The sequence below is a fragment of the Boleophthalmus pectinirostris genome, unplaced genomic scaffold (assembly GCF_026225935.1).
Source record: "Boleophthalmus pectinirostris isolate CB_2022bp ecotype Guang Dong unplaced genomic scaffold, ASM2622593v1 HiC_scaffold_20, whole genome shotgun sequence".
NCBI classification, from domain to species: domain Eukaryota; kingdom Metazoa; phylum Chordata; class Actinopteri; order Gobiiformes; family Gobiidae; genus Boleophthalmus; species Boleophthalmus pectinirostris.
Window position 1 is genome coordinate 6,948,925 of NW_026571153.1, and position 25,116 is coordinate 6,974,040.

At 37.8% G+C, this 25,116-nt stretch overlaps 1 protein-coding gene across 4 annotated transcripts in view; it reads right to left on the reverse strand.

Moving 5' to 3' along the window:
* The window catches only part of LOC110168337 (RAS guanyl-releasing protein 2), a 134,607-nt gene that overhangs the window by 11,900 nt on the left and 97,591 nt on the right, over positions 1-25,116 (reverse strand). For all 4 annotated transcript variants that reach the window (XM_055156588.1, XM_020933777.2, XM_055156587.1 and 1 more), the window contains exons 12-14: positions 23,795-23,910; positions 23,561-23,702; positions 8,867-8,903 (exon numbers count right to left, since the gene is read on the reverse strand). In XM_055156588.1, the coding sequence (XP_055012563.1) occupies positions 8,867-8,903; positions 23,561-23,702; positions 23,795-23,910 (295 nt within the window). The remainder of the gene's footprint in view (positions 1-8,866; positions 8,904-23,560; positions 23,703-23,794; positions 23,911-25,116) is intronic.

Sequence of the window (25,116 nt, forward strand, 5' to 3'; positions counted from 1 at the left end):
CATAATTCCAAGTCAAGTCCAAGTTGTTTGCTTTGAGCTTCAAGTCCTTTCAAGTCTTTAACTCTAAGTAACTTAGATTTTTGAAATGTATATGACTTCTAAGCTAAATTATACTTATATGTCTTGGTATATAAGAGTTATAGAAATGCACATTTTTCCAAGACAAGATTTTAATGCAAATAATTACAGTCAGAATAGAAAGAATTAAGATTTTAAAAGGCATAACAGTTATTTTGTCAAGTAGTCTGCACTGAAATGGAAGGAGCATGTTCTATGTAGTTCCCTCTGTTTTACTGTATTGTACTGTGTATTACTGTAGTACTTTTGATGATACCATCTCACAGTACTTCAGTTCCATCCAAAGTAACAAAAAAGAGAAGCAGGAGGGACATGTTCCAGTTTGTCTCTGTAAAATGATGCACTGCACTTATTAACTGTAAAGAGAAAAGTATTTTCTAAAAACACATTTTTTAGGAGAAGTCCCAAGTCTTAGTCCATTTTATCTAGTTAAGTCTCAAGTACTAAAAATAGTGACTCAAGTCTGACTCGAGTCCAAGTCACAACTTGCAAATCCCCACCTCTATTTGTTTCACAACCTTAAATTGTTACCTTAAGTGCCCTGAACCAGTCTCAAAAAACGTGAACATAACTAGTTCATTCTAAATGGTTTGTAGTGGTCCAAATTCAGAGGTTTCTAATTATTCAACATAATGAGTTTATAAGCATTTCACAACTACCAAAGCAAAGATTTACTGTTATGGTAAATCACCTTATCTTTAATGTTTTCATCAACTGGTAAAGGAGGCAATCTGAGAAAATGTAGAGCTGTATGGACTTCAGAAACACAGAGGAGCTTAGTCTATTAAAAATCCGTAGTATATTCTTAGTATATTAATATTATATCAAAATAATACAGTGTTTGCCAAAGACTGGGTCGTGACCGTCAGGTGGGTTGCAAGAGATTTTTTGGGGGGGTTGTTTTGTCACGATCTGCATGTAGCTCTGAAATATACAGTTCTGACACATGAGAGAGCGAGTGAGTCAGCGAATCCTCTGTGCCTGCCCTGATTGAGAGTTCCTGCAGCTAAAGTTGAGAAATGCTGCTTGGTTTTCCAAAAAGAAGGGTGATAAATCAGCAAAGGTCAGTGCAATTCAGGATACTTACGGATCCCTTTTATTGCTGGTTTACTGAGTAATACTAATTGTTCAGAGCGACACGATCACTCTGTCAACAATAAAATATCCTCATTAATGTTCAGTAATGGTCAAATCCACCTTTATTTTGTGATTTTGCAACTTTTAAAATATGGGTCCCCAGAAAAATCTTTGGGAAAATGATAAAATGAGACAGTTGTGTGCTGTCTGCATCTAATTATGAAGCATTTTTATCATCCGCGAACCAGGAAGTAATGCTGATGCGTTGTTAGCTGGTTAGTTTACTGCTGAACTCATTTTTCAACATTAAAATAAATTACAGCTGATTAAGGGCAGAGGGAGGAGGGAGGGAATGGGGTAGAGACATTTAAGGTCATTGTTCTTTTTATAACAGTTTATATATAGATTGCATTGTTTACGCTATTTCAGTATTCTGTTTTTTGTCTGTCTCAGGGACATAGATGAAAAAGCTCCAAGAACTACAGTCTTGTGTAAAGCATTTCTTCAGTGTTTCTGAGATTAATGCTCCTGTACATGGTTCCTGTAAACTAAACTAAGGCTATGTTCAGACTGCAACCTGAAGTGACCCAAATATGCTCCTGTATCTGATCTTTTAATGACAGTCTGAACGACACAGATCCGATGTTTTTCAAATGCGACTCAGGCCACTTGGATATGTGCTCCTAAAACCGATACATATTTCTTTAGACATGTGACTTCACTCTGAACAGCCAGGTCAAATTCATCCCACCTACGCATCAGGCTCAGTGTCTAGTCAATGGAGGGAAAGTGAGGTTAGCGAGTTAATTAATATTTGGAGGGATCGCTGTATTCAGGCCAAATTGGAGGAGTCTTATCGGAACCGGGCTTTTAAAAAAAATTATTGCCAAAGAAATGTCCGAGCGCGACTACAGGCGTCCTGGCTCCAATGTCAACGAAAAATAAATACAATAAAAATACAAGCAGGCTTAAGTGTCAAACAAACGAAGCGGCCATGGACGTGTAACCTGTCCATTTTACGAAGAACTGGACTGTATTTTGGGAGACAAGCCCAGCGTTTAGGCGACTTCCGTAAACACTGAGCACGCTCGCTGAGTGTGACATCGTTGTGTCCTCCAGTGAGCATGCGAGACACTTTTGGGTCGTTTAAAGTTCACATTGGAGATCACATACACGTCGCATTTAACTGGAAATGTGAACCACCTCGCACAAAAAATCAGATTTCACAAAAATATCCGAATTGAGCATTAAGCCCTGCAGTCTGAACGTAGCCTAAATAATCCAAACAAGTAAACTGGCTTCTGAAAGTTTTGAAAAGCACTTAAAAACTCATGATAATAATTAGGATACTCAGAATGCTTTAAGTGCGGAATAGTCTATGCAAACAGTTAAAGATAAACTCGTTTTGTTTTGCTCTTTTTTGAGACAGTACAAATCAGGTAAAGCACCATTAATAGTTCAAATAAGTTTGCCTATTCAAGCAACGCAAAGTTCACCTCATTTAAACTGAACAGCTCCAACCTTCAATTAGGCTTAGCGATATCCGAACCGCCAGCTCCTGCCCATTGTCCTGTCATATTTTCCCAGAACTCAACTCCACCAGGGCCACTGTTAATTACTGCTGTTGCTACGCTACCACGGTCTGATGTCTGAGCATGTTAGCTTTTCAACGCACCACCGCTACTCCACGTGAAATTAACCTGTTCTAATGAGCTTGTCTGCATGTGACACTGGGGATACAGCGGGTCCTTATGTGACAATTAACACGGTAACAAGATTTTGTATTTTATTTTTTGTCAACCAAAAAATTTGCATAAACTACTTAAAGGTACTTCATATTATGGGAAATTGACTTTGAATTGTTCAGTTCCACGTTGTGATGTCATGAAGCGGTCGTTTTCAAGTTCACAGCTGCATTTTTTCCTTTAGTTCAGCAGAGATCGACAATTCCAGGGCTGAAGTGATCCAAATGATTCTAGTGAAGATGTACAGGGTTTAATTCCTGTATTACAATATGACATCACAAGGTGGAGCAGTGTTTTCAGTTTGAGAGAAGAACTCAGCTTAAATATGCAGGTTTTGTGTGTTAAACACGTGTGAATGAAACAAAACACAACTCCAGGTCTGTTTGTGAAAATGAAACTACAGTATAACAGATCAGAAAATAAAGCAGTGTGGCTCTTTAAGTCTTAATTTACAAAACCTAATTTGAGTAACATGAGCAAGTAGCCCATACAATTGATTCACTGTGTGGCTTGTGGCTTGGTTCCATCTTTATTTATTTTATTTATTTATGTTTATATTTAGGATAATAAATAGGGAAATTTGTCCTCTGCATTTGACTCATCCTGTAATGCTGCTGGGGCATCTCCTCAGGAGCAGAGGGCAGCACCCAGGGACCATCTCCATGATCTTGTTACTAGTCTTGGTTAGGACTGGCTTAGCTGGAGGATTGTACCCATGGTGCATGTTCTGTGTTGTTGGGGGAACACAGAATGCCTATAGGAAACTCACCCAGACACAGGGAGAACATCCACAGAGAAAGGCTCAGGTGATCCGGGATCAAACCTGGAACCTTCTTGCTGTGAAGCGTGAGTGCAAGCCACTCAGCTACTGTGTCGCCAACATGATGGTGATTTTTTTTTTTTTTTTTTTTGTAGTATTAGTAGAAAGGTACTTCTCCAAAGGACTTGAAGTAGCAGTAGTACACATAGTAACAGTAGGAATAGTAGTGGTGGTGGAAGTAATCAATAGCCTGATTCATCAGACGGTTTCACTTCTTAGAAACCATCTGACTTTGCAGTGTTAGAATTCGTTCGCTCGACAGTAGGTGGTACTTTTTATCATTTAACCAATTGCTGCTATTTGGTCGTAACGTATGTAATGCGCTGCTAATGGGACTAACTGGTATATTAAGCTTTTCCCAAATCCTGTAGAAAGAAGGACAATAACATCTTTCCCCTTGATGAAATTCACCAAACTTTCTCTTTGTTACGGTCCTCGATCCTGGGAATCGTTGACAACACAGGATGTATGGCTCTTCGCTGATTGGCTGATGCCTGAACTTGCACTTTTTTTTTTGTGAACCGTCTAGTGTATTTTGATTCCTGACCTAGTCGCTGGAGAGAAATGAAACTGAGCGGAGGCACTAGGTGGCGCCAGCCTGGCTAAGTAATCAGCCCTCCAAAGAAAAAAAAACACTGTAACAGCTTATTTTGTCAAAATTAAAACTACCTTCTTAACGCCTGTTTTATTTGGTGAGAATCATTTATGGCTCAACAATTTTTCTTGAGAAATCTTGATGTTAATTTTACAGTATCTACAGTTTCTTCAGTTCCAAACTGCAGTAACTTCAACTCAGAATGTTGTAACTGATGAATTCAAGCACAGGCAGGTCTGAGTATGAGTTTTTCCTTTGTAGGGCAGCAGCAGCAGCAGAAGTAGTAGTAGTAGTAGTAGTAGTAGTAGTAGTAGTAGTAGTAGTAGTGGTAGTAGTAGGTCAATAAAATGCTCTTTGACTAATGTAAAAACTCATGAATTTGCAACTTATTGCCAAGGATCTGCAGCAAAACATAAACTGGACTAAGTTCTTCTAAGTCTGCACAATGTTCCTTCTGGACTCTGACCGGAGGAGGCTGCGCTGGGAAAAGGTGGTTTTCACGGCTAAATGAATGGACTTGACTGTGTGCGCTGAGAAATGAAGCAGCCTGGTCAAATATTGGACTATCAGGAAGAGCAAATAGTTCAGTGTTCAGGTCCATTATGAGCGTGTGAGCCAAGTCGTGTTTGCAGAGGTTTGATAGAAAAGATAAAGGAAAGATTAGGATTTTTAAGGTTGTTTGCTGGTGAGATGCGAAAAAGATACCACCTCCAGACACCAGGGGGCAGCACAGAAAGATGACACTATTTAGTTTGGTTGTTTATATGAATTTCAAAACAAATCTCCCCCTCTAAAACTTTTATCTAGTTGAGAGAATAACATTTTCTTTTGCTATGGATCATACCTGGAGGACTGGAGGATTACACAGGATTTTTTTTTTTTTTTTGTCTTACTACTTTCTACATTTTAGACACATACAGAAGACATCAAACATATGAAGTGAGATATATGGACTCATTTGGTTAAGAAAGAAAGAAATAACTTCAGGACATTTTTTTTTTAAGTAAAATTTGGGTAATTTGAGGATTTGGTTATGAAATATACAAAAATAAATAAATAAACAAACAAATAAATACATACATAAATTAAAACAAACAAATAAATAAATACATACATTAGTAGCATTATTTAACTTTGTTTTCTTTGCTACATCTTACTTTATATATTTGATGTATTTATGTTTATCAAATGTAGAAAGGAGTAAAAATATATTCAAAAGAAACATTGACTGTATAACGTAGTGTATAAAAAAAACTGTACATGACAATAGCAAATACCGTATTTTTCAGACAATAAGTCGCACCAGCCAAAAAATGCATAATGAAGAAGAATAAAACATATATAAGTCCAATGAAGAGCTCGGAATGGAACAAAGGTAAGAACTGAACAGACAGAGGTTAAAAAAATGATACAAGATACAAAACACAAGTCCAAGCTCTGCCAAAACTACCTCAGGAAAAAAGAACAAGATGGTAAAACTTGAAAACATGGAGTGTCCAGCAGCACAGTGTCCAGACTTAAACCCCATCGAGCTGGTTTGGGATGAACTGGGCAGAAGAGTGAAAGTCAAACAACCTACAAAGTGCCACACATTTATGGAAACTTCTGCAGCAGACTTGGGAAGAACTTTCTGAAGAATATTTGATTTCTATTGTAAAAAGAACGAGCCACGAGTGTGTTCAGCTGTTATATCTGCCAAAGGTGGACACTTTCATCAATCAAAAGTTTAGAATATGTTTTGGTCAACATTAAACAGTAAAAAAAATGGAAAAAATGTGGTGTTCTAAAACTTTTGATTGGTAGTTTAAGTCACAGGACCACCCAAACCATGAAAAAAGTGCTACTTATAATCCAAAAAATACGGTAAATCATGAATAACAATGAAAATGCAAAAATAAAAAAAAAATAAAAAAGTCACCATCTTAATTTTAGACCTTATTTCGGTTCCTTCCTCATATGTGGTCTCTCGGTCAAACCTCTGCTAAATTTAAAGCCTCCACCATCTTAAATTTAGCATTTCTGTGAGACCGAACTTATATTTAGTTTGCTTCTGCGTACTGGGTGATTTAGTCAAACTTCTGCTGAAACGTACACTTTTTCTTTATGATTTCTGTGTCTGTGTCCACGATGAAAACCAACTCAAACCATTCTCATTTTGGTCGTGCTAATTAAAGTCGGTCTTGCTTGAGTGATCCTAAATTAAATAACATTCATATTTAAGTAATCGTAATTATAAAGGATTTAAGAGGGTCATTGTGGAGAGGAATTCTATAGCTTTCTATCAAACAAAAATGCACTTCCTTCATCCAAAACATACCTGGAGTTGTTTTTTGTGTCACATATATTTGTATATTTAGACCTTTTTTACATTAGATAAGCACAAAAAGTCGTCTATCAGAAGCTACAGCATAAATTGAAACAGAAAATCTACATTCCCTCCACCAAGATTCATTTGAACAAGCTCTTCTCAGCTTTTTCCTTTTCTCCTCTTTACTATCACGAGTATCTAGAAATCTTAGTGGAGATATTTTCTTTAAAAGTCCCATATTATGATATTTTCCAATGTTATAATGTTGTTTCGTCATCAAAAATACAAGTTCTGTATTGTTTCTTTCACACGTTTGAACAAATCTTGCATATTAAGGCAAAGTTTTTGTGTCTAAAAACAAAAAAAACATTGCATCTTGAGATGTCATGTGGACAAGAATGAAAAACGATAAAAATGGGAAAATAGTTTGTTATTTTATTTTTCTGCTTTAGTGTCAAACATAAAACTTATTTCGACCTCTATTTCCAATATTTAATTTAAAGTTTATTTCAAAAAACAGTGTCGGTACCTATTTTAATTTTGATATGTTATTCTCTCTGGTCTCTGAAGTTCTGCTACATTGTCAATCATGGATCTATAATAAAAACTACTTTTATTATAGTTCTATTGAGGCAACTGAACAATGGAAAGTTTGTCGCTGCTTCCTGTTTCTCGCCATTCAACAGTGACTTTATAAAATGCTAAAATAACGCGTCGCAATAAAAAAAGACGGCATACTTGTCCAGAAAATTGCAATGATTTTTCAGGTAAGTCCTTCTAGCAGCAGGACTTCTGTTACACATACAATACCAGTCAAAAGTTTTAGAACACCTTAATTTTTCCAGTTATTTATTGCAATTCAAGTCGTGCAAGTCCAATGAAGAGCTTGAAATGGTACAAAGGTAAGAATGGAAGAGACAGAGGTTAAAAAAAAAGATCAAAGATACAAAACACAAGTCCAAGCTCTGCCAAAACTACCTCAGGAAAAAAGAACAAGATGGTAAACTTGAAAACATGAAGAGTCCAGCACAGTGTCCAGACTTAAACCCCATCGAGCTGGTTTGGGATGAAATGGACAGAAGAGTGAAACAATCTACAAGTGCCACACATTTATGGAAACTTCTGCAACAGACTTGGGAAGAACTTTCTGAAGAATATTTGATTTCTGTTGTAAAAAAGAATGAGCCACGAGTGTGTTCAGCTGTTATATCTGACAAAGGTGGACACTTTCATGAATCAAAAGTTTAGAAAACATTTTCATCGACAGTAAACAGCAACAGACTTGGGAAGAACTTTCTGAAGAAAAATGAGAAATGAAGAAAAAGAAAATATCAAAACTGATGAAAAATTATTATTACCTCCACCAAGGAGGTTATGTTTTTGCCGGCGTTTGTCTGTTTGTCTGTTTGTTTGTTTGTTTGTCTGTTAGCAACATAATTCAAAAAGTTATGGACTGATTTTGATGAAATTTTCAGGATTTGTTGGAAATGTGAAAAGGAAGAATTGATTTCATTTTGGGGGTGATCCGGAAGAAATCCTGAATTCTGGATCACTTTGAAATTTTAGTTAACATTGTGGTAAATGGGGCCAAAAATTTTGTTTCTCAATATCTCGGTTAATTATTGACCAAACCCCATGAAATTTGACTCAGGAATGGACAATGGGATCCTCTTTCATATTCCAAATTGAAAGATACGAGACAAATATTTATGGAAAACACAATTAATATGAGGGGGACTGTAGTCCTTGGCGGAGGTCTGCGCTCTCTGAGTGCTTTTCTAGTTATTATGATTTTGACAGACGGAATAATGAAATAACTGTTTTCCCATTTTATTATTTTTCATACTTAAGGGACAGAGATCCCTACAGGAAGTGCTCTGAAGTACTTTTAAACTCCACACACCTTCACTAGAATCAGGCCTGGAATGACCCATCTCTACTGAACAAAAGGTAGAAAAGGTAGATGTAAACTTGAAAACTACCACTCCATGACATCAAAAGTTGGAACAGAGCATTTTGAGCTTTAGAGATGTAAACAGTAATAATGCAAACATGTGTGAATGAAACAAAACACAACTCCAGGTAACAACATTATAACATAAATAAAAAGCTCACAAAAATCAATTTAGACTAACATAGGACCTTTAACAAATCCATTATAGTCCTGCTCGCCTTCTTACCTGGACCAGTCAAAACACAAAAGTTGTACAATTTAATATTCACACTTATTTTGTTTGTCTTACCTTTACACTTGTAGCCTTGTTTGTAGAATCCCCATATCTGCAAAGAAAACAAAACAAAACAAGGTTGAGAACTAATTAAATGTTTCTTTGTAGAACACAAAAGCACAGAGAATGCACCAATTACAGCCCCATCTCCTCTGCGCCTCTTAATGAACGAGGCTGAAAATGGAGTTTGGCTGTTTGAAATGATGAAAAACAAAGAGGATTTGTCATTTTGCTCACTTTGTATCTTACCCATTAGGCCCACAAGGAGACACTGGTGATTCACTCTTGCTTTTAATTTTTTTGTCTCTATTTTTCCATTTCACTTCAAGTTTTATTAATTTTCCAAACAAATCTCTTACACAATTTAAAAAGAAGAGAAAGCATTGTTTTGGAATCGCTGTATTAAGAGTTCTTCAATCAGTGTTTCAAGTGGCATCATTGTTCACATGGACGATTTAATTTAGTTTTGTAATGATTACATTACTGAGTGCCAAGAAGGACTGAAAATAAAATGAATCAAACTGTTCTAAAATTTGTTAAGCGTTCATTTGCCAGGACACATAACTAGACCACAGTCAGTGCATTTAAGGAAAACCAAATACCGTAAATTCCAGACTACTGAGCGCACCTGAATATAAGCCGAATCAACAAAATTTTAACAAAATTTTAAAATTGAACATTTATTGAGGATTTGCGTGTGGTGTGATTTAATGTTTTGTTGGCCATACTAGAGGTCAAGTTTGGTGTTATTCAGTTACAAAATAATCATGGCGACTTTAAACAGCGCAAACAACATAAAACTGTCCGAAATCGCCAACTCGTTAGATCAGCTGTCACTAGAAAGGCATAAAGCTAAAGTCGTCCTCCTGGGTTGTGGAATAGATCCCGATCTAATTCCGATGGACCACTTTGTTAGTTTAATCAACACTCGCTCTGTGCCCAACCTTTAGTACTGTATTTTCCGCAATATAAGGTGTCCACGTCTTCAAGATTGTTTAAGTTTGGGTCGTCTGCTTTTATCGCCTCTGAAAGCTTTTGTTGTCTTTTTGCATTGAGTCAGTTCGTCGCGCTACCGTCGCCAACGTTTCACCATCAACTCACTGACGTCGAGCGCACGTGCAGCAGCTCGATTTCCTTCTTCCACAGCCACATCAATCGCCTTTAACTTAAAAGCTGCATCATCTGTATTTCTTCGCGTGTTTTCCGTGAGGAGGGTGTGTGCATGAAGCGCTAAATAACTGTTCAAAGCACAATCAAACAGCATCTTCCGTGGCGCATCACCCCCCTCTCCTCACACTCTACTGCACATGTCTCCTGCAGAAAAAGCTGCTGTCTTGTCTGTATCATGTCAGAGTCTTGGAGGATTTCAGTAGATTTCAGACTCTCTTGGGAGCGGGGCAAGTTCTTTCAATCAGGTATGAGTGAATGTCCAGCTGCTGAAGTTTGAGACGTTTCTTCTCGTCATTAAGACATATCCCCCCTCACTAATGTTCATTTAGCATCATAACTTATTTATCACACGCCGATAAGCTATTTAAGTGCGCTGACAATATCGTGAGCTCGTGTCGCAACTTCATGGTAACCCTAGATCCATGTGTAAACGCACAGACAGCAGCATTTTCTGCACTCAAGCCACGTGTATCCGCTGTGTTGCCAAACCACAGAACGGACAATGTGTCAAACAAATAATTCATCTATATATCAGCTGCATCGTTTTATCAGCCACAAGGTTCAAAGTGTGAGAAAAAAGTAGAGGCTTGTAGTCCGGAATTTACGGTAACTGGCCTAGTCCAATGTAAACTGATTTATCAAACTGCATGTGGAACTATGATCAAGAAGTCCTAGTTCAAATCTCCGAGAAAACACATCTGAAGAAGCCGGTGCGGTCTGTGTACTATTTGTTCTTTTCAATTTCAATTAAAAATGAAAAACAATAAAATAGGAAAACAGTTTGTTAGTTCATAATTCCGTTTTAGTGTCAAACCAAAAACTTTGACCTCTATTTCAAACATTTAATTAAAAGTATATTTCAAATCACACCAGTGTCTCTTATTTTATTGTGCCCCGGAAGTTCTGCTGCTCAGCTCGCCGTGTCAAGTGAACAAAGGAGAGTTTATCGCTTCGCCGCTACCTGCTTCTCGTCACGGAGTTCAACAATTACTCTCTAAGACGCGAAAGTAAACGCGTCGCTATAAAACAAGTGGACATGTTTATTCACAAAACTGCATCGATTTTTCAGTTAAATCCTTCTAGCAGCAAAACTTCCGTTGCGTATAAACTACCGGTCAAAAGTTTTAGAACACCCTCATTTTTCCTTTTGTTTATTGCAATTCAAGTCGTGCAAGTCCAATGAAGAACATGAAATGGAACAAAGGTAAGAACTGAACAGACAGAGGTTAAAAAAATGTCAAAAGTCAAAGCCAAAACTACCTTTGGAAAAAAGAACAAGATGGAAACATGGAGTGTCCAGCACAGTCTCCAAACTTAAACCCCATCGAGTTGGTTTGGGATGAACTGGACAGAAGAGTGAAGCAACCTACAAGTGCCACACATTTATGGGAACTTCTGCAACAGATTTGGGAAGAACTTTCTGAAGAATATTTGATTTCTATTGTAAAAAGAACGAGCCGTGAGTGTGTTCAGCTGTTATAGCTGCCAAAGGTGGACACTTTCATGATTCAAAAGTTTAGAATACGTTTCAACGATCAACAGTAAAAAGTAAAAAAATAGAAAAACTGTTCTAAAACTTTTGACCGGTAGTGTAAACCAGAGAGAATAAAATATAATGTTTTTGAGAGGCGTTATTTGAAAAACTTTAAACTAAATGTTGGAAATAGGGGTCGAAATCTGCTTTTTGGTTAGACACTAAAACAGAATAATGAAATAACTTTTACTATTTAACTATTGTATTTCATTCTTAATTGAAATGCAAAAGAACAAATGGTACAATCGACTTGATTTACATTAGCCGCAGATAAGAAGAGGCATTCAACTAAACACACGGTAAGAAACAGTCAGGTTTTAGATCAACAGCGTGATAAAATACATTTCCTCTTTTGTTGGCCAGCGCATGTCGTCATTGTTTTGGTTCGCTATTTTAAAGTGAAAGCGAAACCTGCAAGATCTTAGGTTTCACTTTCACAGTTCTTACGCAATTCTTAACAAAACATCTTTTTAAATAATCCGTGTAAATGAAATGAGATGTTGAGCAGTTTTTATTAACAATTACAGCTGCAAAGTTTTAGTGCCAAGGCAAAATTACTAGACATCCTTGAATGTCTCGTCACCACCTGTTTACGACTATTCTTTGAGGTTTTGGGTCAAAGACGAATTGAATTTGGTTGTTTAGTGCATTTGAATTTCTCTCTGCATGTAAAGGAGTGACTGTTTTGGTCCCTGGTTTGATTCCCTGACCAAGTTTTATAATGTTGTTACCATCAAAAACAAAACAGGAGTTGTGTTTTGTTTCAGCCACACTGTGTTTGCGTAATCCTGCATTATTAGGGATGTAACGATATCCAAATCTCTCGGTATGATATTTTCAAGATACGCATCCGATGGTACGATATTTATTGAAATAGTTTGTGGAGTCTAACAAAACGGTGAATATGCAACTTTTTCTTTTTAAAATGACTTGACAAGCCTTTAGTTCTGTCATAATCCAAAGACCTAAATTTTAAAAGGGCTTAATAACAGCTATTTCTTCATGTAGTCTACACTGAAACAGAGCAAAGGATCATGGTCTATGTAGTTCTGTGTTTTTTAGCTATTGTTGAACCAAAACTATCAATTTAAGCAAAGAAACCTGTCATTTCGATATATTGTGATGGTCCTCGATATTATTGTGAGACTTTGGCGATACAATATCACAATATTTTGGTTATTGTTACATGCAAAATGCTCTGTTCCACTTTGTGAGTGGCAGTTTTTAAAGCCAGAATTTAGGATATAAACACTTAAATCTATCAGAAAATGACTTAAAAGTAGTAAAATTATCTGTCCATGCAGCAAGATCATTTTACTTGACAAGTTATCTTAAAATAAACTACCTCTACACTAAAATAAAACAATTTCAGAACTATTAAGTAGATAATAAATCTGAAAACAAGATGAATAATCTGATATAAGTTTTAACATCTTGGCCAGATCAGAGAAATTTGCAGTGCATCTTTTATTTGATCGAAATAAGAAATTCCAGATGATTCTAGTGAAGGATTTTAGAGTTTAAAAACACAGTGGAGCACTTCTTATATTACCACATGACATCATAAGGTGGAACAGAGTGTTTTCTCAGCTTAAATATGCAGCGTTTGCGTGTTAACATGTGAATGAAACAAAACACAACTCCAGGTCTGTTTTGTAATGAGAAAACAACATTATGGCTACATTCAGACTGCAGGGCTTAACGCTCAATTCAGATTTTTTTTCGCAAGGTTGTTCACATTTCCAATTAAATGCGACTTGTATGTGATCTCCAGTGTGAACTTTAAATGCCACAAAAGTGTCCCGCAGTCGCCTAAACATGAATGTGAGCATTGAGCACCTGGAGATTTTAAAGTTCCTCTCGTACCGGAGCCAGAACATGAACAACTTATTTGCCTTAAGGAGGAGATTGAGAAGGAGAAGGACGAGGTTTTTGGCCGTGGCGTTTTGTGGGGCAGTGGCAGCAACGTCCGTAGAAAGAACCGTGTGGATGCAGAGCGGCAGCCAAGAGTGGAGGGATTGCGATGTGCTTCACTGCTTCACTGACACGGAGTTCATACACAATTTCCATATGACGAGAAGAAAGTTTAAGTTTGAGTATTTGTGACGTGTAGGTGGGATGAATGCGCCTTGGCCGTTCAGACTGAAGTCGCATGTCAAAAGATCGGATATGTCTCGGTTTTAGGAGCACGTATCCATGTGGCCTGGGTTGCATTTGAAAAAAATTGGATCTGTGTTGTTCAGACTGTCATTAAAAGATCAGATACAGGAGCATAGGGGTGAAAAAATCAGATTTGGGTCACTTCAGGCTGCAGTATGAACATACCCTAAGATACAGATCAGAAAGTAGCGTAATATTGTAATTTTGTGCCTTCTCCAAAATGTTCCAATCACAACACGGCAACCTAACAGAAGCTTAATCACTGCTGCCAACCGTGTTATTAAAGAAAACATTTGTTGTTGAAATTAACCGTGAGAGTCTTTAAAGCTTAATGTACTTCTGATTGCTTGCTTCCGCCAAAAACATTACAAGCAATATTGCAAAAGGAAAATTAATTCTGTCAACTGAGAAAACGTTTTTAAGAGTGAATATGTGTCACAACAACACAGCTAGTCTATTTTAAATGACTTGCAGTGGTCCAAAGTTATTCTTCACTTACTTTATGCATTCTGAGCAAACAAATTATTCACAGAGCAGTTTATAATCAGCCGTCATTGCACAGACATCATTGTGAAAAGATCTGAGGGACTTCTGACACTGTATTTTTTTGTTTGTTTGTTTTGTGCTCATTTGCAAATATGGTTTTCTGTTTTTTGGATAAACAAATGACCGTTTCTGCTCCTCTTTACTGTTGGTGAGGATCTGATTAGTCAAAAATTGTGATAGACCTGTTTTAGTCCTGGTTTAGACCTGGTGTAGTCCTGGTTTAGATCAAATTGGTCAAAAATAGGGACACCTAGGACATTTCTTGTAGCCTGATTCATCAGATGTTTTCCACAAAGTGAAAGCTCGCAGCAATAGGATTCGTTTGCTCAACATTAGGCGGGTACTTTTTTTATTTAACCATTCGCTGCTATTTGATCGTGACCTATGTAATGCTTCAGAACACTCAGTGGTGTCCAAGTAATTGCCGGCATAACAGCAAACAAAGCAGAGAGTGAAAATCCTTGATCTCGGGAATCGTTGCCAACACAGAATCTCTGTCTTCGTCTACATCCATCTCAACCGCTTTGTTTACTGTCGTGCTGTACCACAAAAGGGACCCAGACAGATGCTTGAGTCTGACGTCAAGGCTTCACAGCTCTTCGCTGGTGGTGCATGGTCTACAACTTCCGGGGTTCTTGCAAACCGTCTACTGTCTTGTGATTCCTGATCAAGTCGCCTAGTCGCATTTCTTGTATAAAACTGGGACAAATCACTGGTTTTGGATAAATCTTTGGGACAGGGGACAAAGGGCTCAAAACTGGGACCGTTCCGTGTAAACAGGGACGTCTGGTCACCCTATCTGTACATAAAAATGGACGTCCGCTAAATTGTCACCTCTCTCTGTAACTGCTGCAGCGGGCCCTGTCATTTTGGTCTTAAAATGTTCATATTAACCCGCTCTACATGATCCTGATTCATCAGCCGGTTTTACTTTGTTTCACTTCGTAGAAACTGTCTGACCTCGCAGCTTTAGATTCCGTTCGCTTCGTTCATTCAACCAATCGCTGCTATTTGGTTGTGACGTATGTAATGCGCCGCTAAAGGGACTAACTGGTATATTAAGCTTTTCCCAAATCCCGTAAGAAGAAGGGCAATAACATCTTTCCCCTTTATGAAATTCACCAAACATTCTCTTTATTCCGGGCTTTAAATCCTCACTGAATGTATGTCTCTTCGCTGATTGGCTGGTGCCCGAACTCGCACTTCCAGGGTTTTTGCGAACCATCTATTGTATCTTGATTTCTGACCTAGTTGCAGGAGAGAAATGAAACTGAGCAGAGGCACTAGGCACTTATTTTTTTGTCTTTTAATAAATTCCTATTCCTAATATGAACGTGGCTCCAAATTTGCTCCTATAACTTCTCGCCACGTGAGCTTCATTTGACGTCACACTCCCTTCTTCATGCCATTCTTCACTCTATAACGCTAACGTAGATTTCCTGATTACGGACAATAAAATAAGTTGAGGCCAGCGCACAGTGGACTTATACAATATATTTGTACTGGGGCAAGAAATAGATGGATGAAATCAGGTACAGAGCCTAATACGTGAATCTTTGAATGGATAAATACGAAACTAGGTGACCACGCTCAGGAGACGAGTCCACCGGGCAGCGTGTGGACATCAATGAGGCCGTCAGCCAGTGGGGAACAATGACATGAAAGAGGGACATCTGAGAGACAGCAAATATCCTGACCTCTCCACATGCACACATGCACACACACACACACACGACACACACATATACAGCACACACACATGGACTGGACTGCAGCAGGAGGAGGAGATGGTCTAAATACAGAGAGGACCACAGAGCGGCCCACACAAGCTGACCTTTACAGCGGTCGGTCAATCCAAAACACAATGCAAAGCAAACGGGAGCAGGAAGACCCCTATGGAGGGACAGAATGGGCTGGTAAAATGGGTGCTTTCCAAAGAGCTGCTTGCATGTGGTTGATTAATTTTGCAATAGAGACAATCTGACAATTTGCTGGCAACGATCAACGTGTCTAAATGGGACATTGTACCTTTGAAAGCCATTTTTCTCTAAAGACTAAAGAAAAAACATTAAAATAGAAACTACAGACATTTCAAATCTTGTACTTGTCAAATCTTGAACTTATCTACCAGCTTAACTAAACTAACTTTAAATATAACTTCACTAACTAGGCAATATTTGATTTCTGACATCAGTTTTCACTAAAATCTAGTTTTAATCATCCCACAGCCTAAGAAACATGCAAGAAATCAAATGTACTCTCACTTATGGCTCGATTTATTGACTGTGAAGGACTCCAGCAAATAAGTAAACAAGACAGAACATAAGCTTGTCTTAATTATTTTGCAATGTGTTTATTTAAGTTTTCAATGTCACGTAAGAAAATTATTTAAAAATATTTGAATAAATGAATGAATGACTAAAATCCTATCCTAAAGAGTAAAAAAAAAACTTCTCAATATGTGTACAATAAGTGAGTTATTTTGGACAAGCGCCTACCACTTCCTTTCTTTTGTACCTCTCCTTTCCTTTGTTCTCACTCTCTCTCTCTCTCTGTCAGTGGTTCCTTCCGAATAGTTCGTAGCTCCTAACCCTCCTCTCTGACCCCTAAAACATCACGGGGTCAACCATAAGAGTTCTAGGCACGTAGGAGAAGGAGCTTCAGCTGTGTTTGAAGAATTCGATCATCCTAACCAGCGCGAGAACAATGGAGATGTCACGTGACCCTACACTGTTTGATAAAAAAACTATAACACCCTCAAAACAGATTACAATAAGCGCTCCTCATTCTCCTCTGCTGCTCTGATTTTAATGAGAATTTCAACATGACATTGTACATAAATGACCCAAATGTTTGCACGATATTGCTGTTGAATAAAAAAAGCTCTACAATGAACCCCAGAGACTGAACAATCTGTGACAAGTTTAAACATGAACCACCTTCAACATCCTGATAAGAATAACTCTCCAGACTGACCATCAGCTGCAGCCTCTGCTCTGTTTTCTCTCACAAAAATCTAAAATCCTGTGTTCCGCTGTCCTTTAGTCTGGCTGCCACATGGTCCACTTTGAGAAAATGCTGAAAAAACTCTGCGCCAGATTCACTGAGATTTCTTTATATTAATCTAATTAAGCAGTCGAATTCCTTCTTGAGTGACTTTTGCGCCAAATTCACCAACATCCAGTTACGTTTCATTTACAAAGAAAGTTAATATGTATTTACTTTGAATTTCCAAATATGGCCAATATGGGTTTGATTGATTGATATGGGTTTGGCATTATGATGTGTAAAAGTTCGAGGGAGTGAGCATCTACAGATTACGGCTGTTTTACGGCTTCAGCAGCAATTTCAAATGTCCAGACTCACATGAACACACTCAGGGAGGAATATTTAAATCAGAAACGTCTGGATATAAGTGACCGCTCTCTAAATTGCGAGGGAAGGGGGCAGGTGGTGATGGTGTGTAAGAATGCGCTCTGGTCACGGGGGGTCAGGGGGGTGTTGAGTCCAGCGCGGTGACCAGGTGCAGGGCTGTGACAGTGGCCCATATGGAGACTCACTGCAGCCTGTAGAAAGTCTGTTCGACCCAACAAACCACATGTTCTATAAAACGCCTCATAAACATTTCTGGATCACATGGTAATATTTTTATAGGAAATAATTTAAGAAAATGTATGACTTACAATCATGGAGGAATTACAGTTTTTAGTTGCATTATCAGAGTAATAATATTCTAAAACTGTGTAATTGTTTGTTCTTACGAGTGTTCATATCATTTGTTGTTATAGAAGAACATTTCTAGTTAAGAAAAGTTTTGTGAATGCCAAAAATGTTCATGAGAAGGCCTTAAGCACGAATTTGTTTGCAAGAACATTTCATGAATGAGGCCCAATATGCGCAGATCTTCCCTTATGTCATTATGTAGTCTACAGATAAAGCACCAGCTGTGAGGCCCTAAAGCTTTTACTTTCATTCTTTCTCCAGATACTTGTATTGTAGAATGTTTGAGGCAATAAAACCTTTAATGTATTTGGATTGTGGGATGCTGTTGTTTAAGAAGCCTCTGTGGTTCCTATGCTGAAGGAGCTAAGAAAGAAAGTACAAACGCTCCTTTTTCTAACTCCCTCCTAACTCAGCGGACTCTTCGGACAGTCCTTATCATGGCTTGGAGGCTAATTAGAGGAATGTGGAAAGAGCACCTGTCTGCTCTTTCCTTTATTCTCTCTCTCCTTTATCTTATCTTCTTTCTCCCACCTATCTCTCTCTCTTTCAATCTCTTCTTTGCAAAAACAATACACTTCACGGCACTTCAATTTCAGCACTTACGCCTCTGAGTCAACATTGGGCAATCACCTCCGTCTGCTTCATCACAATAATAATAAAGCTTTGCTGTTTCTTCAAATTAATTTCGCCATTTTGATTAGCCACAAACCCAGAGATCGCAATTATGATTTAGTGTTTTGTACAGCCTGTAAACAAGTGAGGCATGGATGTGTTCTACGACTTCAGTCTAAGCACATTTTGAAAGAGCAGAGCCGTGTGTCAACACAGATTATCACAGCTACTTATAACAGCGAATTAGCAGACTGGCTGGGAACAGGGAGGTGGACAATTGAATTAGTATATGGCTTTCATGTTCTAATAGAGAGTATAAAGAACTAGGGCAATCGCAAAGATAAGACCACCAACAATTTAATCCCCGGTGGAAATCGGAGCATTGGGTGTTGCTCTTTTGGTTTTGTTTACTGTAAGAAGTGTTTAAAGCCACTAGGGATGGGCATTCGATAAAAATGTTATTGTCAGGAGAATTAACAATTGATTTTCGATTAATCATTAACATTATTATATTAAAATTATCATCATTATTACTATTACTAATCTAAATAAATAAACTCAACTTTACAACATATAAACCATAACCACTATAGAGCCACATCAGCCCGTTTGAGAATATAATGTGTTTAATGCAGTTTTGACACATTTGTTTATGTTTCAGCTTCTGTCGGACTAAAGGACACGACTCTCTAAAGGACACTCACTTTATTTATGTTGATCACTTTATTTATTTTAGCTTCTGTTGTGATGAAAAGACTGAAAAGTGTTTGTCTTTTGGATGCATGTGCACTCAACTTTATGTTGCAGTCACCCAGATACTGCATTTACGTGCACAATGACAAAACCGACAGTTAGAAACCCGATCAAACCCGGGACACTGATGTGCTGTAAACACTCTCACTGAGTGGTACAGTGTCTCCAAGGAGCCAGAGCCCAAAAGTGGGACTGTGAGGCCACAAGTCCAGTATTTGTGTCAGACACTGCCTCGTCTCCTTACACTACGCACAACAACCTCAATTAAAAATAAAAATGATCGACAAAATTCTTAATGATCAAATACTGATTAGTCGACTAATCATGGCCATCCCTAAAAACCACACTATTCTTTGTCTAATCCTTTCTCTTGAAGGAAGCCTATAGGTACCTTTTGGTTTTCCATGTACATGTTATTCTGTTGTTTATTTCGTGTTAAGTGTTTGATCATCTTGACCTGTACTCAGATGTTAATGTAAAGATGTTACATTTCTGAGCTATGAAAGCCAAATGATCAGACTGACCTAAATGCAAACTGTTCTTGGGAAGGGCTTGGACAGGATTTAGGTGTTGTTACCCCATTGCTCTGGGCTCACTGCAGCAGAAACTCTGTCCATCAGTAGTGGGACAGTTTGTTACCAGTGCAAATGTAATAAACCAACATAGACAGTCTTCTGGTATGTTTGGGTATTATGTTACAGATCATTTCCATGACAAGGCTCTGCTCTGTCTGTGGCTTTGTTAGACTTTAATCTGAGCTTTATTTTAATGGAATCTGACCATAAAGAACTGATTTAGCTGGATCTACAAGAGGCGAGCTCTCAATACTACAGTCACAAAATTTTTCAGTTACTCACATGCACCATTTATGTTGAAAATCAAACACCTAAACTGGACCATGAACACTCGTATTGATCACAGGCTTATGAAAATGTATTGTTTAAATCCATTTTGTATTTTTTTCTACTCAGGCCAGTCCCTCCAGATTGAAAATGGCTTCCAGATTAGATTGGTTGACCAGATTTTCAGAATCAAAAACTTGGACGCTCTCTGTTTGTGGTGGTTGGTAATAATTAAATTGTGAAACGAGTGCATAATTAAGGAAAACTGTTCTGCACTTGGCCGACTTGTCATGACTAACATGTGTCAGTATAATCACATTTTCTCTGTATTTGGTCATTTTTAAGATGCTTTTCTGTATTTTACAAGAAGAAATGACAATTTATGCCTCTGTTTACTGTTGGCAGGGATCAGATTGGTCAAAAACAGGGACATTTCTTATATATAAAACTGGGATAAATCTGCTGAGGCAGGGGACACAAGGCTCAAAACTGGGACTGTCCCGGGTAAAAAGGGACGTCTGGTCACCTTATTCCAGATAGCAATCAAAATGTCTTGATTTCAAACTTTGTCCAGGTGACTAAGTTTGAAGCCTTCTCTAACAACTGGGGATTATATCAACTGCAATCAAACTCAACGCGTGAAGAACAGACAAACAACCAGTGCCTTTCACCCAAAACACGTCAATGAAAGTCTTATACTATGCAAAATGTATTCTTTAGAGCTTTAAGCCATGTTACAATGGCTTGTGTACCATTAATTCTTTTGAATTTCAATTAAGAATGAAACAGCGTAATATGAGCCATTTAAGTAATAGTTGGTATTGTTCAAATGAATGAATGGACTGATTAATCCAAGTTTATGGAAGAGCGAGATGATTCATTAGTTAAAAATAGCTCAGAAAACGGCTTCTATTCAATAATTAATCCAAAATGAACTAAAGAGCGACACATGAATTCCTTCTGATGTCTTAAAAATATGACAAAAATGTTATAAAAAGGAATACGACAATTTTATTCTTTGTATCACACTGAATTTAACACAGACCCTCTCGGAGACGCACATAACACTACATAACACCCCAGACCTATCATCTCGCCCAATTACCTCTCACCATATTTCCCAGAATGCACCAGGGGCCGTAACTCAGGATAATTGGCGATGACGAGACGGAGAGAGAGCCAAACAAATAGAATAGATCGAGGGATGGAATGGGAAAGGTGGGAGCGAGTGGACAAAAGGTTTTATAGAAGTTCATGATCGAGTGAACCTGTGGAATCCATACGAGTAAATAAAACGTGGATCAATACGAGGCGATCGTACAGACATCGCAGGCTCATCGGTTAAAACGTTGGGTTGCCAGGGTGACGTTTGGGGGGGCCTCGAAAAAGCAACACGCGTTTTCTCCCCTTTTGTGTTAAGATAATCACAATGGATCAATAACACGAGCACTGGAGACCTCATACTGTAAATGGAAGAGCCACTGCTAACTACAGAGTGGAGTAATGTTGTCATGATACTAAGATTTCAAACCTGATTTCGATACTAAGGAATAGACTTGATACTCAATACAGATTTCAACACCACAATGATAAAAAGCTTTCAACTTTCAACAGAATAATAGTACTTTTTCTATATTTGTCATGGTGTTTATTTTCTTTTCTTCTCCCGGTTTAGTTTTGTTATTTCTCTAGCTGTGTGTGTTTTTGAGTTTTACTTCCTGCTGTATTGATCTGTGTGTATATATCCACTGTGTTCTCCTCTGCCCTTTGTTGGTTCGTTATCTGAGCCACGTCTGTTTGGATTTTTGTGTTTGGTCATTCTTTGTTTTATTAAAGAATTTAAGAAAACAAGTCCTGCATTTTGGGTCCTACTTCTGCTCTAAATGTGACAATATTACCATGTTCTCCTTTGGTAGAAGATCTAAAATAGTTTCTAAAATAGTCAGTTTTATTTGTTGTTATGTGATTATACGATTTTTTTTTGTTTGTTTTGTTTTAGTTTTTGTGTATGTGTGTGTGCCAGTACTTGTTCAAATGAGTATATAGTTTCAATACTAGTTTTAGTATTGACTAATATTAAATTTTCATACTAGTATAGTTCAGTCTGGCTGTGCATCCACTGTAGAGAGTCAAGACTATTATACCTCAAGGGCTGAGCTGGCAGTTGAGTGCTGTTCCACAAACAAAACTACAATACTGTAAATCTTGACCTAACAATTATATACATTGTGAATCTGTAGCTGAAAATCAATCATGCCCTTCTGCTTTTATGAATACACTCTCTCCTTTCTATTCCAGCTACAACCATTTTCTCTTCTCTTCATACTCTTCTTAGACCTCGTAAAGGTTTGACTGTTTTCTGATCTATGTTATAATGTTGTTTGCTCGTCAGAAACAGACCTGGAGCTGTTTTTTTTTTTACAACTCCATAAACCTTCACTAGAATTTGTTGGATAAATTTAACCTAGGAAATGCAATCCCAATCTTGACAGAACTAAAGGTAAAATCTAGCTCTGGAAAACGCTTAGAACAGAGTAATTTGAGTTTTCTAGATGTAAACTGACTGACTGTATTTTTTGGACTATAAGGTGCAGTTAAAATACTTTAATTTTCTCAAAAAAACAGTAGTGTGGCTTATAATCCAGTGCGCTTTATGTATTAATTCTGGTTGTGCTTACTGACCTCGAACCAACTTCATGTGGTACACGGTACTCAAAAATCTGTCATAATGTTTTACTACGACTGTGGTAAGCTACGAAGCCGCACCGCTTGATGGATTGTCAGAGCATTATGGCTACCGCAGTCAGAAGCCGAGTCCCACAGAAGCTGACCACATCAGCACACAACACAGTACAGTACAGTTTATGCAAATGAGCCATGTAGTTTTAAGTTCCGTATTTGTAAAACGTAAACAAATGTGCGCAAAGCTGAATTAAACCCATTATTACTCAATGTATACTTGAGTCCTCCTCGTAGAAAATTTTTAAAAACTAAAATGATCCACCCACATTTATATTCATAATACAAATTAACCAAGACAGGGAGGCAATACCGGGTGATTTACGTCACGATCTGCCAATGGATCATGGACGTCTGGACTAAGGGATCAGTCTCAAGTGTCGTCCATTTCTTTCACTTAATGCGTTTTATAATCCAGTGCACCTTGTAGTCCAAAAAATATGGTAATAATTAAGCAAACAATAATCTAACAGAACTAAAAGCTCACAAAAGTCAATCTTGTGCCGTATATAGGTCATTTTAACCTGCTGGAGTCAAAGCGCCAAAGTTTACCCATTCAATTCTACTGATTCTCACTTGCTCATACTGGTAAAACACACATTACGTTTATTGGATTGTGTGTTAACTTACAAATCCGGCGCAGTGCTCGCAGAATGTAGGTTTCACATATGTGGCCTCCGTAAACGAGTGTATGAAGCCCATCTTACAGTTGAGCAGGGAGCTGGCCTTCATGAAGTAGTCTATCATCTCCTCTCTGCTGATCTTACCGTCCCTGTGACAGAAAAAAAAAAAAAAGGTTTACGAGGCGATAAATATCTGTCTGTTAGATTTAAGTGTAAATAATAAAATCTATATGTGTCTCACTGGTTCTTGTCCAGCTCTCCGAACTTGCTGAGGTAAGGGAAGTTGTTCTGGATCGCCTCAAACTCGTCTCTGGAAATGTTGCCGTCGCCGTCTGTGTCGAAGTTCTTGAAGACGGACTGGAAAGATGTTCAGAGAATATTTTGTTAGAATAATTATTATAGACTACTTCAGAGGTAGTCTAGGGATTTTGAGAAGTTCTGACGATAGCATTTGCACAGAAGATGGTAATAAGTGTCTCTACTTAGTATTTTCATTTATCCCAATATTAAATCAATGCTAGTAGTTGTAGTTATGAGCTCGTTTTGTTCCCTAACTCTTTTGTTTGCATTTGTTATTTGACGTTTCTGTGCTCTTCTCTGACAGAGCTCAGGTGGTGCTCAAGCTCCTGCCTCTTTGCCTTAAGTGCGCTTTAAGTATTCTTGTGTTCAGCATATTTTTTTAGGTTTCATATTTATCCTATGAAGACAGCAGCTGTGTAAAAGTTTGAAAACTCAACAAAGAATATTTGCTGCCACTCTCGTTTTTGTTATATTTTTACCGGTCCCAGATCCCTCAGCTCATTTACACCAATGCACAAAGCTTTCCTACTGCTCTCTCAGCAGGTGCACACATAAAAGCCTGATATCTAAAGAGGCAAAATGTTGCTTACTTAAGAAAAATGTGGATACGTTCATTTTAAAAGCTATGGAAAAGTGCCTTTTTTCTCGGTACACTGCAAAATCTAATCAGTAGAATTTACTTGAAAAAATCTAGGAAGCCGACTGACTTGAAAAATCTGACTAAAGTGGACTGTGTATCTAAAGCTGAGTTAAAAGTGATTCCTCAGTGTAGTTTACAGTAAATTCCTCTTTCATCTAACTAGGCAGAGCAAGTGAACTTTAGTTTTCATTCATAGAATTCAATTCATGTTGTGAAGCTGTGCTAACTAATCAGTCAGTTCCTCAAATCTGAAATACTGTATGTACTAACCTTTACTTTAAGAGTAAGTTCATTTTAGTTGGTAAAACCACGGAGACCGATCGCATTGAATTGAGTAAGTAAATGTTACTTATATAGACAAGTTAGAGCAAAAACAAGCTCTTATCTACAATGCCATTTAGATCTGCATCAGGTACACAAAGATTTGAATATTGTTTAGTTTTTGAAAAAAGACATAGCAAAACTTTTCTTCAGCCTTAGTTCAAAACACATTGTAACAACAAAATAATAAAGTTTGGTCATTCCATTTCAACTCAACCAAGGCCTCTGCACTTAGAGCTTAAAAATGCTGGAAGAAACAAAACAGGAGTACAAGACTAATGTAGCACAGACCGAATGAACAG